Source organism: Lepisosteus platostomus, chromosome 9 (genome assembly GCF_059453375.1).
Source record: "Lepisosteus platostomus isolate fLepPlt1 chromosome 9, fLepPlt1.hap1, whole genome shotgun sequence".
Taxonomy (NCBI): Eukaryota; Metazoa; Chordata; class Actinopteri; order Semionotiformes; family Lepisosteidae; genus Lepisosteus; species Lepisosteus platostomus.
Genome location: NC_142619.1, coordinates 41,843,367 through 41,858,200, shown reverse-complemented (window position 1 = coordinate 41,858,200; position 14,834 = coordinate 41,843,367). Strand labels below are relative to the sequence as shown.

The 14,834-nt window shown below is 34.2% G+C and overlaps 1 protein-coding gene across 6 annotated transcripts in view; it reads left to right on the top strand.

The window, feature by feature from the left end:
• Positions 1-14,834, top strand: part of gramd4a (GRAM domain containing 4a) — a 77,435-nt gene that overhangs the window by 14,270 nt on the left and 48,331 nt on the right. For 3 of the 6 annotated variants that reach the window (XM_088645049.1, XM_088645047.1, XM_088645048.1), the window contains exons 2-3: positions 1,350-1,557; positions 9,227-9,347. In XM_088645049.1, the coding sequence (XP_088501175.1) occupies positions 1,399-1,557; positions 9,227-9,347 (280 nt within the window). In that variant the 5' untranslated portion in view covers positions 1,350-1,398. The other 3 variants (XM_088645051.1, XM_088645052.1, XM_088645050.1) reach the window with 3 other exon arrangements.

Here is a 14,834-nt window from a genome sequence, read left to right as displayed (position 1 = left end):
TGATTAAATAATTTGTGCATAACCCTGAAATTGCTAAAACTGTGCAGTTTCACTGTAATTGGAAACATTGCATTATGATTTGGAAACTAAAACAAAATACATTTACAGCACTAGCAATATGCCCAGATCTCCAAAATCTAGTTGTCTAAAAACAGTTCTGCTAAGGAAAACCACAGCCCAGGCTAGCTCAAGCGTTGTCACTGTGGTCCTTAACTGTGGGTTTAAATGCTTGTTTTTATACCGGCTTCATGTGTCTCTGTTTTCTGTTATTTTGTGTTCCATTATGGATTAATAATAGCATCATCTTTGAATATTTCCTGTTACTTTGAAATACACTCAGCTGAAAGTTTTGACACATTCTTCTTACCTTTTCTTCATTAAAGTATTAGCTAATTTGAGAGTGATAAATGAGACACACAGGGAGGTGAGGGGGTGTGGGCTGGCACAGCTGATTCTTGTTTGTACAATCCAATACAAATAGCCAGGGAGGGATAATGACTTTTTGAGCCATGAAGTTCTGTCTGAGTAATGAAGAACTGTAGAGCATGTTTAATCAACATTGTATTTTAGCTCTCATTCTAATATGAACTGTTTGCACATTTGGTCTAGGTAAAAATGTTTGGAATAGCTTGTATGAACCTTGCTGTCATTTGCTGTTTTAAAGCAGTGAAATGTTGTGTTTACAGTAAGACTTTTTTCACAATTTTTCTATTTGTAAATGGTGAGAAAACACTGACAATTATGCTGCATTCACTGTATGCATTGTAAAGGTCAATAGGTAGATTAGGATATATAATGAAGTATTAGGATACAGTGTACAGTATGTTGAACAACTATTAATAAAAACTAATTTTTCATCATATGCCTTTAAACGTTATATAATTCCATTGTCCTGAAACAACCCAGTGGTATGATACTGCAGTGTGAACATACTGTACATTGAGTGTGTGTTATTCATGAAATTGAACAGAATGACGGTATTTATTTTGGAATGAATTTCAGAGGATTATCTTTTTTATTTGTAGTCTGCTGCCCCCAATGCATAGGCAGTAATAAACCAAAACTTATTATTATTACATACTAATTAGAATTTGTCTTCTAAACAAACATCTTCTCTTTAATTCTTCTCATTTAATATTGAGGTAAATTGATGAAATTCTTAAAACTTTATTCTTAGTCAGTTCCGTAACATTATTTCTACCAGGATGTTGATGTTGATTTAAAGAAGCAATTTAGAATTCCTCAGTAGAGTTTGTACATTCAAGCACATTCATGTTTTGTGCTTCTGTGTTCTCTGCTATGTTAATCTTTTCAGCTCTTGTTCTGATATCCTTTCTTTTTTCCTCTAGGGATGCCATTCATCATGTTAAGGTAAAGCAGAAGATCTCTCTTTTGAACATGCTAAAGCGATTGGACAAAATAAGGTTTAGAGGTCACAAGCGAGATGAATTCCTTGATCTAGCTGAATCTCCCAATGCATCTGACAATGAATGTAACGATGAAATTCCAGTGAAACCTCGGGCTTCTTTAAAAGACACTGAAGATATCAGAGACCCTGTAAGTACATTTTATGCCATTTTGTTATCTTACTATAACAGTTCTTACACATTCTTTTTATTCTATACTGATGCATGAACAGTAAAGCATGTCTAGCATGGATAGTGTAGAATTAGGGTTCAGTGTGTCTAGTTTATCTTATGTTTGTATGCCTTACACTTATGGTTAACTTAACTAATGTAGTAATCGTTTGCTTAGATGTGCAGTTACATGTGTCACAAGCCTCTTTCATTCTTGTAAGTATTTAGTTCTGTGTCTTTATAATGGATTTTCTGTACACCATTAAATATGATGGATCAATTTTAGATGTAAATGTTTTTAATCAAATGTGGTATTAAGAGTTTTTAATTTTCTTGTTTATATGATGGAATTTTTACATAAATATTTCATATTGTCATAACATGAAAGTGAATATGCTCATTGGGAATTAAATTGATATCACAACATATTTATGAAAAAAATGTGTTTTATTTTCAGATAATGTCCTGTGTCATGCAAGATTTTCTAATGTTTCTTGAGGCTGTTGCATAAAATCCCAAGTCAGAGAAATTCTAAAGAATTAGGGAGAAATTGTGAATATCGCAGTGCTACCGAAATGTGTTCATTTAAATACATTTTAATAGCATTATTATTATTATTCGTAGTAATTCAGGCTAAACATACTTTGTCAAGTGTTAAGATGTGTGTATATGTGTAACAATATGTTATTAATACAACCAGAAAAGGCCAATTTCACTGATTGGTATTCAATATAAATGGTCAAATAAAGGCAGTTTAGGTTTCTTGAATTTTAATCTGTACTACACTTCCATGAATGTATGTTTAATCTATTGCATATGGAGTAAAAATCACTTGAACTGAAATGACTGTCCCCGATACTTTGATACTTTTTTCATTTATTTGAGATTGACATGAACTTTTTTGTGTTGTCCCTTTTTATTCCTTTGCTGTTAATTTGAAACAGATGTGAGGCATATGTGGCGTTAGCATCTGTCGTCCTCTTTATTCTTTTTGCAGTTTAACTGTGAATATTTAATTAAATTCCATTTTAAAAGCTAAGCTATAGATTGTACTGTGAAAACAAAAATTAGGGAGAGATTGTATAATAAATCACGTTATACAAATTTCATAACAAATCACTTGCTGCAATAGAAAGTCTCCACTGGATGATCTCTGCTGCACTCATAAAAATGCCAGTTCTGATTTGGACTACATTTGGACTGCAGTGCAATGTACCCAGCCTCTGATAGGGTCAGGGCTTGCTTATGTGGATTGAAAACCATGATCTCTTGCTTCTCAGGCATCTCAGTCAAAGACTACAATGAGACGCTTTGCATTTGGTAACAGCTTAATTAAAAGAATGCAGGGGTGGACACAGTTCAGGAACTACTGAACCTATAACGCAAGTATCAGACTATGTAAAATTACTGGTCCTATAGTTTTCATGGCTGTTCAGAGGAATTACATAACTGCAGTGTGGGTAATTGGGTGTACATGTTTCACCAAGTGCTGAGCTTATCATTTACAGGCAAAGGCCTGGCGAATGATACCTCAGACAGCTGCAGAAAGCATGATTAGTCACGTCCACAATAAATAGTATCCATACTCCCCGGCACTGTCCGTATGAAAAGCATAACCTTTTCCTAAAGGAGCTTACATTTAAGGGCAGTAAAAAAAGAAAACCTCTTACAATGTCAGTTAAGGAGAGAAGCCTGGGTGAAAAAAGATTATCTTTACAATTCACCCTTATTGCTGACTTTAGCTCTTTGGTATGCAAGCACAGGAAAACATGGAATACCACTGTTAAAATGAGTAATAACTCTTGCAGATTTAATTAAAATTAATTTTATGCACACTATTTTTTCCTCTCTCTCTAACATGAAAACACAAAACACACTTTTGTTTTCTTAAGAATGCAAAACTGTTGTGCACTTTGACATCTGCTTAGTATATATTATAGTTTATAATTATATAACATTATAATATAATATTATATTATGCAGTTTTATGAAACTCAGCACATTAAATTCTTAGTATAGCTGCATACATAATGTTTCATTGGAAGTTTACAGACTTTTTCGCCTAGAGCCAAAATTATACAACACAGCTTCAAGGAATGAAAGAACAAAAATGTATGAGGTGTTTATTTTCTCACATCACAGAGTGTTACATAATGCATCTTAAGTTTTTTTCTGTTATACCCTAGGCTGTTCTCTGTTCACCATACGCAATGAGCTTTTTGTGGTTGAGTTTCCATGGACACCATGGACACAGAAGTCGTGCAGTGGTGTTCATGATTGTGCAGATGTTAATGATTTGATCTGGAAATTAAGAAGGTACAAGAAGCGAAAATAGTAGGGAAAACATGCCTGTTCCATATTATGGAAACACTACCATATTCATTACAACAGCAATATTCTCATTACTAATTTGTATTTACTGCCACATGTAATAAGATTTTCCAAATAAGCTACTGTCTTTATTAGATTAGGCAACTGAAGCATGTTGTCGTGTTTAATAGAGCAGGGCATCCTCTTCTGATGGTGTCCTGCTTTGACTGTGCTTACGGATAATCCTGCAAATACAATGGCAGTGCATGACATCACAGATCTAATAAGTAACATCCTTGGGATTGTACTTAACTAAATCCATAATTGACAGACCTGATGCAGTATTGTTTTCAGAATAACAAAAATAACATCAAATGGTTATAAACAAAGGAGGAAATTAAGTTTAACCCATGATTGTTTCTCACCTTCACCATTACCAGACTTTCTTACAATATAATTTAACTACTTTTTCTGATATACAAATCTAGCCTCAAAATAATTTTCAGGGGGTATTCACTAGAAATCATTGGCATAGCATAAGCTTTGTTTTTTTGTAATGCACTGACACCTTCATTTATTTTTTACACAACAAATATTGTTTCTGTTAGTATGTTTCTGATTTGAAAAACTGTTGTCCAAAACAGTAGGCACAGATCATATTTGCCATACAGTAGACTTGGCATTTGGCTTTTAAGACTAATGGCTTCAATAAGGATAAATCTAATGGAGAATTAAGTACTTAATAAAATTATTTCAAAACAATGGTGATTGGTGAAAGAAAATAAGAAGAGTCTATTGCAATCACAGGTAAAAAATTATGTTAGAAAGACCAACAGAGATGAAAAGGAATATTTTAGTGGAGGGTAAAATAAATAATAAAAGGTTCTTTCAATACTACGACTCTATATGATGGACAAGGACAATAATGTTACATCTCTGGACAGTGAGAGGGACATGAGTGATGCTGAAATAGTTTTTCGCAGAGGTATTCACTAAGGATGGTTAAGATGGGCTGAATGGCCTGTTCTCATTTATAGCTGTTCTTTTAGCTTTCCTTAATTTATCCAGTAGGTGTTTTTTAAAGTAAGTCCTAATGCTAAGTGTCAATGTGTTCTATAAGGGAAATTAATTGCCAGTCATTCGTCCCTTTGCTCTTACGTAATTCACTATTCTCACTACAGTGTGAACAACTTCTGCTGAGTGCCCTCTAGATGTTTAGTATAGTGCAAAATGCAGCCAGACCCATTCTCTTATAAATCAAGTGCCTTTGTTGTTCCTTTAGTTGATTTTACTGAAAAAAAATTCCTTGGTAGTTTCATATTTGCCATTAATAATAAAGATTGAGAGCTGTGCTGTGTCCTTGATTCAGTGCTGTCTGCAAGAGCTTATTCATAACATAAAGCACTGCACTTTATTGTTCAACTTAGAAGCCAAATCTTACTTCTGCATGGCAAGTAATAGTTCTTTGTGACAAACTAATGCTCTTTAATTTTATTTGGGTGCAGAGAACAGCATGCCAGAAGATTTGACCATGCATTCTTTGATTAGCTTTAGCAAGCGTTTTATTTTAAGTGCTCTTAAATGCTCTAACATAAAACTTGCCTTTGTAGCTGCTTTTTGAAATGCCACTTGTCTCACAAAAACATTTTGCTGAAATTAAGTTCACAGCAAGGTTATCAGCTTTCCTTGCTGTTAAGCAGCTGCCATAATTACCATGCTTCATTGTAAAATGTCTATAGAGATCATAGTCTTTGAACATGGCCATGTTATCCTGTCAAATCCAACATATAGCCTTCATATTTTCATTTATGAAAAAAAAATGTATTTGTTTAAATGCAAACACAAACTTTTTTTGCAGTATTTTCATTGGTCACACTCAAATAAGAAAATGTCCTCCACTGTATCAGTAGCAATTTCACCAGATAGCATACAGGACATTTTAAGGTGTAGATTGATGCAATAATCACTGTGAGCATTTGTAGTTAAAACCATTTGTCTTCTATCTTCTGCTATTTCTAGCAATGGGATTTTGGAATTACTGTTGCAGCTCAAAATAGCTGACATGGGCAATAGAATCTGATTGTATCTCAACTTTTTGTCTTTTAATTTTGACTATTTTTTAGGCAGATGCACAACTATATATGTTATGTAATATAGTTTATTTATTCTTTGAATTAATTGATGAACATATCATGCTTGCATAGGTTTTCTGTACATGCAGTGCAATGCAATTATGTTGGATTTCAGTGCATTTCAGTATTCAGTCTCATGTGAAGATTTGTCACATTGAATCTTTTTTTTTGTTTTTGAAGGGACTTAGTCATCTTCCCTTGAGTATTTGTTTAAGCTTACCTTTTGTGTTGATTTTAAATCAACATATTTAAATGAAACAGGGAGGAGATACCACTGACATCAGTGGAGGAAGTATAAACAATGAATTTAAAAAAACTCATGCTCGGAACTCATTATAGTGTGACTGTTTCAAGTTTCTTATTTATTAAAAGGTTGGATGTCAATAGCTACTTTTTAAAAACATTTTATTTTGTAAAATTAAAGCAGTGAAATTTGGGTATAAGTACTTCGTGGGCATATATCAGACAATAGTGTCTTCTTCTGTTTCTTCATAATTAGAAACTATTTAATTTAAAGTCCAAATCATATCTATTTCTTAAATAAAAATTAGTTGTGCAGCAATCGCTTTTTAAGCCTTAACCACAGTAAGACTTTACTGGTGCTGTTAAATGTTAGTAGTTTGTTACATTTTCAAAAGCATTACTATGCACAGTGTCCTTCAGATTTATTCATACCACCAATGAGATAGGAACAAAAAACATCATGTGATATAAGATCTACAGTTTTAGAGATTAAATTTTTGAAGTTTTTTTTGGGATATTCCAGTTTTCCTTATTGTGAAATCCTCAGGCTAAAGTTGTTCTTTCCTAGTTCGATGGATTTCTAAGAGAGGGAGAGAGATTTTCTTTCACTTTTTGGCGTTTGTGCTGCAAGAGTACAGTAGATACAGATCCATATAGTCATATTTTTTTATTTAAGGTTTCAGGGTATTCCTCTTGTTGGACTGTCAAGGTATTGCATATGCTTTAAAGTTATAAGAACTAGCATCTGGGTTGCTGGGTCTGTTGAAAATAGGCCTCTAGGATGCAGTGTTCTGCATATAGTGTAAATGTTGTAAGTGTCTAGTTTTGTGTTATTTTATTATTAGCGAATTGTTGTCTATTAAATTATGACTGTGCTAGGGAATAAGGAAAATTGTACAACTCAAATGCTTGGATATTCAGGTTTTAATAAATTCAAGAATATGAATAAATCTAGAAATGTTTCCAATGTTTTGATTAAATAATTGGTAACATTGATCAGCAGTTTCTGGAGCATGCAGAGTTCCTGTTTTCTGGAAGATAATCTATTTAACATTTGAAAGACTATAAAAACAACTATGAAAGGAATTGATGCTTAGAAGTCAAAACTGGAGAACCAACAATACTTTTTTTTATAACATGGTCATGAACAAAATGATCACTTACAATCCTTTTTAGTTGTTTTAAGAAATAAATGATGTTTTTCTGGTGCTACTGTTAAACATGGCCATCTAACATTGATAAAACATGGGAGATATCAATAATGTGGGTGCTTGGTTTTTGTAGTGCCTTTACAAGATCCTGGTAGATCTGTGATGTTCTGAATATAGTTCTGATTTTGCAAAGTTCCAGTTGTGTGAGCTGGGACCATGTCATCTTTCAGCCCAATACCGTATGCAGATTCCTTTAAAGAGACTTAAGACTTTCTGGTCAGCTCTCTTGATAAAAGTGATATTGCTATGGAAAGGGCTGCTTTTTTCCTGTAAAAAGTGAAATTTAAGGTAGTGAGTAGTTCAATAGCTAATATCTGTCAATTTCAATTTTGTAGATGTCAAATAAAGGGAGGAATACAGTTTTTAAGTATGGTGAATCAGTTGTATTTATGAATGCATAGTTCAATTAAATATTAAACATCCTTCTATCCATTTTCTAAGAGCTTTACTCAGTACATTACTGCAGGGCAGCTGGAGCCTGTCACTGTAAGCAACAGGCGCAAGACAGGATACACCCTAGTGGGACACCATCCTAGGGCACACAGACACAAACACACACACTCACACCAGGGCCGGTTTTCCCAGAAACCAATGAAGCTTTCAGCATGACTTTGGACTGTGGGAGTAAAGTAAAGCACCTGTAGGAAACCCATGCAAACACGAGGAGGACATACAAACTCCATGCAGATGTCTCCCCAGGAATTGAACCTAAGGTCTGGGAGGAAGCAATTCTAAACACTGTGCCACTATGCTGCCCTAAATTAAGTGTTAGAAGTAAATGTAGGTAAAACAAAATAAGAAATTCTCATTAGAAATGTAATGGTTTGATTTTAAATCTGAAAAAAATATTTCATTGTTAGTATTTAGAAAGCTCACAACATAAAGTGCAGTTAGGGAGCTTAGGTTTATCTTGTTCACTATATAACAGTATTTACCGGTATGTGCTGGCTAATTCCTTTCTGTTTAGTCTATGACCATTGTGTTTAATATCCCTGACTTGATTGTGCTGCATTGCTTCCATGCTGCAGATTTAAGAGAATGCAGCTCCCTGCTATCTGTTCTTTAGGAAGCAGCCACGTGATCCGTGCCTATTTTAAGATTAGTTCTCTTTAAAATACTGTAAAGAGTACCTCCCTCTTTTTATATATTTTTTACATTAAACCAATGAAAATGCAGGAGCTATGGCTCGATTTTAAAGTAAAATAACCTGTTTGGGAACATTTGTTTTTCTTTGGCAATGACTTATGGTATATCCCTGCAGCATTCTCACTGGCTCCCTCCCTTGCTCAGCATAGAGCTGTGGTGATTCATTCTGAAGCAGCAAGGAACCTTAAAATGCTGTGGTTTATACTGAGAAAGAACTGATACTCCAAAATGTTCTGATTTTACACCACTGTAAATCTTACAGTAGGCTTGGTTAAGAATCTTTCTTTTTCTGCATGTTCTTTTTGTTGTTACAGAACAGTTAGCTCAGTGCAGATCTCTGTTCATCGCATATGAATAGCTAGTTTACAGAGCTGTCAAGAAAATTTGTAGCATGTCTGCATTTGAGCAATTGACTCATTAAGAAATAAAAGAAGATTATAAAAGGTTTGTTTTAATCTTTTAGAGGTGCAAACCAAGGAATCTGTAAGTTTCTTTCTTAGTTAGTTATGCATGCCGATATTCACATTTCAATATGTGTCTGTATTTAGGCTGTCTAGCTGCCCAATTTCATTAATATTTCATTTTTTTCCTTTGTCTCTGTGTTTAGGCTGGTACAGGAACTCTTGCTATGGCTTCAGCAATCCAAGATTTCCAGAGAACAGAATCTGAGAGGCTAAATGAGATCAAGGGTCATCTTGAAATTGCCTTACTGGAAAAACACTTCTTGCGTAAGTACTAAATGCTATTTATTTAAGCTCCTACAGTCATAAATGTGAAACAGAGATACTCTGACTGTTCTCTGCTGCCACAGATTTCAATAGTGTATTTTAGTATATACCTGTACTCCACCACATAAAAATGTGCAGGAATTCTCTTTATTTTCATTTGGGTTCTTGAGAACTTGAGTTGTAACTTTGCAATTTATTTACAAATCAATTTATATACAAATACGTGCTTGTACAATATAAACTGAGCTGAAAGGTTTACATTTAGTTGGTAGTGTAAGGTGATTAGGGTATTATATTATATTGTACTGTACATGCAGGTATCTGCATATTCACAGTGCTACTACTACTGAGTAAATCACACAGTTGCAACTCTTTTCATAGTTCTTAATGTTGTTGCACATTTTTAGGTGGAAGGTTCTGTGGTCAATGGCCACTGCTGTTGTACCATTGAGTGAGGTACTTCACTCGAATTTCTCCAGTAAAATGTTTAGCTGTATAATTGGTTGTCAGACAAATACATTTCAACATTATTCTGTTTTCTTTTGCATTAAGCATCATATTATGTCCCTAAGTCCCAACGTATCTGATTATTATATGTTATTTTTTTTTCCCCATGGGTGAAAGTTGACTAAACCATATTGTCTTTGAGACACAAAAAATGCTTTACTACTTTGCATGTGTTCAGTGTTGACTTTAATAGACTGTATTTGGGATGTTGTGTTTATTTTTGTTAAGTATAGCATGTGCATTCTATGGTTATCATGGTGAAAAATATTATATGTTAATACACATATTAAGAAAATACCTGAATACGTGGTGCAGTTTTTAAGAAGGTAAAAAATGTCTTACTGTAATTTAATTCTCTGTTTTTCTTAGAACCTGATAAAGACAAGAGGAAATGAAATACAAATGAGAATGTTATTCATATGGTCTTTTATATGGCTTTGTGATTATAATTTTAAAACATTTCATAATTGTTTTATTTTTCATTTTCCAATTTGAAAAATCATAGTAAACAGATATCTTTTTCAGCAGCCTGGCTGATTACCTAGTCCCTTTATTAAAAATGTGTATATTGAAGCAGGGCTGGAGTGAAGGCTCCTGTTTTACAAAACACTTGTAATAGAAGCTTCTTTCAACATGCTCTTTGTCTTCTGAGCTCAAGCAATATGCTTTTCAAGTTGCACAATGGTTGTACAAGAATTAGCATGCTCTTGGCAATCTGGTTAAGTGGCTGTCTGTTTAGCCTGTGGGAAAAACTGTGCTGCAGATATTATTTTACTGTTTATTATAGAAGTAACAAGCTTTGGATCTTCTCAAAAGGTATATGCAGACATTTCAATTAAGACTTGGATGAATTGATTAGACCTCTGGGAGTATAATGGTCCTTTTCTCTTCATTTCAGACCTTGAGATGTACCAGTGACAAATAGTAAGGCATAAAATAGACCTAGAGAATTATATGTTAGCCAGGTTCTAATGATGCAGGTAGCAGCACTGCAGAGCTGGGTAACTCATGGCAGTCTCTAATGTACAGTGAAAAGAGACAACCTAGGCTGCATTCTCTGTGGGTTTTTTTTATGGAGCACAGTGCTCCCAGGTAATGGTGCAGCATTGTTTGGATTTAATCCTTATTTGTGCAGTCATCTCCACCAAAGGGAGCATTTTTATTGCAATTTAAGTACCTTGACTAGTATTTTGCAAGTGTACAATAAAATGACGATTACAACCTTTAGCATGATTTTTTGTATTTCATTCAAAAACTTGCAGCATAACATGGATACTTGTTCTTTTCAAATATCAGCAAGTTACAGTATATTATGCTTTAAATCCTATATTAGCCCAAATTCGTTATGAAGCATTCCATTTTCATCTGTTTATGGAAGTTAATGAAATGCCTTCTTATTTATTTTTTTACTTAAGATTTGAATTTTTTGAGTTTCTCATAAAATTGTTTATAGGTGGTTGGATAATTTGATTCTAGTTCAGATTCCTCAGAAGTCTGAGTACATCTGATTATTGTCCTGGTATGTGTTAAAACTCATCAATGGATTCATGGGAGTCTGTAATGTTTCTTAATAATTAATCATAATTAATGATCCTACATACATATTATAAATAATCATAAATAATGTAAAAGTGTTTGACGTTTAGAGTAATAAGTCACGTCTCAACAAGAAGTATAAAGGCTTCTTATTCTGTACTTCAGCAATGTAGAACTGCCTGAACTAAGAGTAGTATCATTATGGATGAACAACAACATAATTTGTTACCACTCTGTTTCAATACCAAGGTCCTTCCGGGACATTTATAAGAAGCTTTGTATTTTGCTGTCTTTTATTAACATAGAGGTATATTTTAATCACTAAGGATGACTTGAGAAGGAAAGTCTATTTTTGTAGAACATTTGTTGTGTACTCAAATATTCTACTAAACCATCAACTTAATACTTGGTCACCATCATGGACTATTATACTTTTTGCTTCTTAGACTTTGGAACAACATTGATGGAATAAATGGTAGACAAACAGATAATGTAGTGGAAAAGGTCTTCTTTAGGTGTATTGTAACCCACAATTATAATTTGTAGTGTGAGCCATAAGTTTTTCAACTTTTATGAAACAAGTTCATTTGAAGGATTGCTCTTAAAAATGGGTAGGACTCTCCATTCGACTCCAGACAGTAAAGGTGCATATTCATAGTTAAGGTTGAGCTGTAGTTCTGACATTTCTTGAAGTGTAGCCTAAATCAATCCTGCTGTTAACTAGTTCACTGTTATAGAAACTGATGCACAATATGTCTGGACACCACGGGGATATGGATGGATTTGAGTTTGGTGTTCTCCTTTTGTGGTGCAACAGGCACTCCTGAGACTTGTCAGGTGTCTGGGAGCCTGCAGTGTTGTCAGCAAGAACTTGATCTCCCCACCAGCTCTTTTCTTTTTTATGTTCTTCTTTCTGCAGTTCCACTTCTGATCAGCAAAACAAGATAATGCAGCAAGCAAATATTTACATACCATTATCAAGAGACTTATTGCAAATAATTTCCTTACCAAAGAAGTCACCTTTACTCACTTCAGTCCTCTCCCTAGTTTCTTGGAATATTTTTATGTTTAGCATGTAATATACTGTATTCTCTATTCTCTACTTTTTTCTTTCACTAATAAATCATTGTCCTGTATTTTTACTATGCCTCACTTCTTTACAAATAAATGGTTACTTAGCTTATTTTACATTAAACCTCGTGCTGGCTGTTTCAGTGCCTCTTGTTGGGGTGTTTTCAGGTGAGGAAGTCACACTTTTATTACCACTTATTTCCATCTCTTCCAGAAAAGATCTTGCTGCATCAGCACCTCATTGCCCTAATCAGACCTCAGTTCTGACCTTGGACAATAACATTCCATGCTTCAGTGAGCTCCTGTTCAAGCAAGGGTTTTGTATGCTGATGACCAGTGATATCCCAGAGGTATCCGTCCACACTTGATGAGGTTTATATCTTGATTTGTCAAAGAAAAGCTCATCAGCTCATTAGATCTAATTCCAGCAGACATGTTGGCTAGCAAAACCTCATATATCTGGAATATATGTTTATTTTACAACCTGGTGAGGATGGATACCTCTTTCATGTAGATGTCACAAGGCCGTACTGGATCTAATGCTGCAATATTCAGGAAGTATGTATGCAGGTTGTTAAGCATTTTGAAAGTGATTGAAAGGATTTTCCTGGGCAGTTATTACTCTGTGTCTTCCACGTAGTAGCAAGTCACATCTGATTGTAGTTGCTTGGCAGCATCTTCTGAGATTTCAAATAGTCTCGTTACACACCTTGCCATGTCTCAAATTGGGAGACCTGCTAATAGCATGCTATTCCTCTCCATTTACAATGACCATATAATCTGAATGACACAAATATGAGCTAGATTTGGACTTTTCCTGTTTTCTCACCTGATGCATGTCTAATCACTATGATCTAGACAAGCAAGTTAGTCTAGTTGTAAACAACTACAAATGAATTAAGAGTGCATGTTTGCACAGGCTTCTCCTTAACCTTAAAAATAACTGAAATTTGCTTTAGTTGTTGTACAACAATATATTTATAGGCAAGAAAATTACAAGGGAGATACACTAATAGAATAATGATCCTTCTACAATGACTCAAATTCAGTAAAAATGTATTTTATTTAATGTGTAGTGAAACTGAAAAAAACAGTCCTTTCCTTTTCTTTTTTGCAAAAGAAGATTTTGCATAGTGTGCACCTCAAATGTGCCCTAGATTCTGTTCTTTTAGGTTGTTTTAGACTTAGTTTTTTAGTGGCTCTTTGGGAGATGAATGCTGCCCAGTGTCTACCTCAATTCGGCTTTCTCATATCTTTTGACATTACTTTGCATTCCCACTGGGACCGTAGCCCAGATTCAGAGTTCATAGACTTTTTTCTACTGATAGGACTTGCATGTCTCTACAGGCTGTAAAGAGTTAAGGACAAACTTCATGGTTTATTGTCACCATACCAGTAGGTACAATATGGTTTGTAGAAATATCCTGTCTTAATTATAATGTTAAATGAATTATATGGTTCACATATGTTGTGTAGTGTGTTAGTGTAGAAACACTGATTCCTACTAGGGAATACTAAGATGAATAGAATGTCTGTTTCAAGACAAAAAGGCAAAAACAAGGACATTAAATAACTTGCAGAGTGTGTAACTAATCCACTTCAAAAGAAGTGTCATCATTGCAAAGTTTAAATTGTGTCTTTGGATACCTTGGTATCATTGTGGAGCTTTTGTATGTTCGTACTGTAGATATCCTCAGGCAGTACCTACTTAAGATAAACACTCTTTGTTCAAGGGCTGGTCTTCGGAATATGTAATATGTAGGGAATGACCCCTGTTTAATAGAGAACAAAAGAACATTCACCTTTAAATGCATAAATTAATGTGGAATATAAGAATCAGACTGAAGACTACTCGTAATAGTGTGTTTTTACTGCCTTGAAAATAATTAATAAAACATGAACCTTAAAAATAATGCTGTGGTCTTATTTATTTTGAAGCAATTATTTTGTGCTGGGGAGAGAAGGAAAAACAGTGCATTTTAGACGTTAGAATTAATCTTCAGTTGTGGTGAGTTTAACATTTGCAAATCAATACTTTGACAAAGAACATATTTTTTCACTTAAGTTAATGGAGTACATTTCATACTGTGAATCCCCATCCACACCTGTTGATGAAGGTTGTTCTATAAGTGTAATAGATTTGTTATGAAATTCTTACTTTTGTGTATTCAGTACTTATTGTGTAGATAGGCTTGGTGTTAATACGTGACATCTTGAAATCCACCTGTATGGGTGACTCACAAAAGATGTGATCGAATTGATTTTGAAAGGCAAGATTTTTTGTTAATTTTATTTGCAGCATAGTTTGTTTCCCTTTTTTCTGGTACAGACTCATAATTTACCATATTGCAAAGTTTCGGTGTGGTATGACCA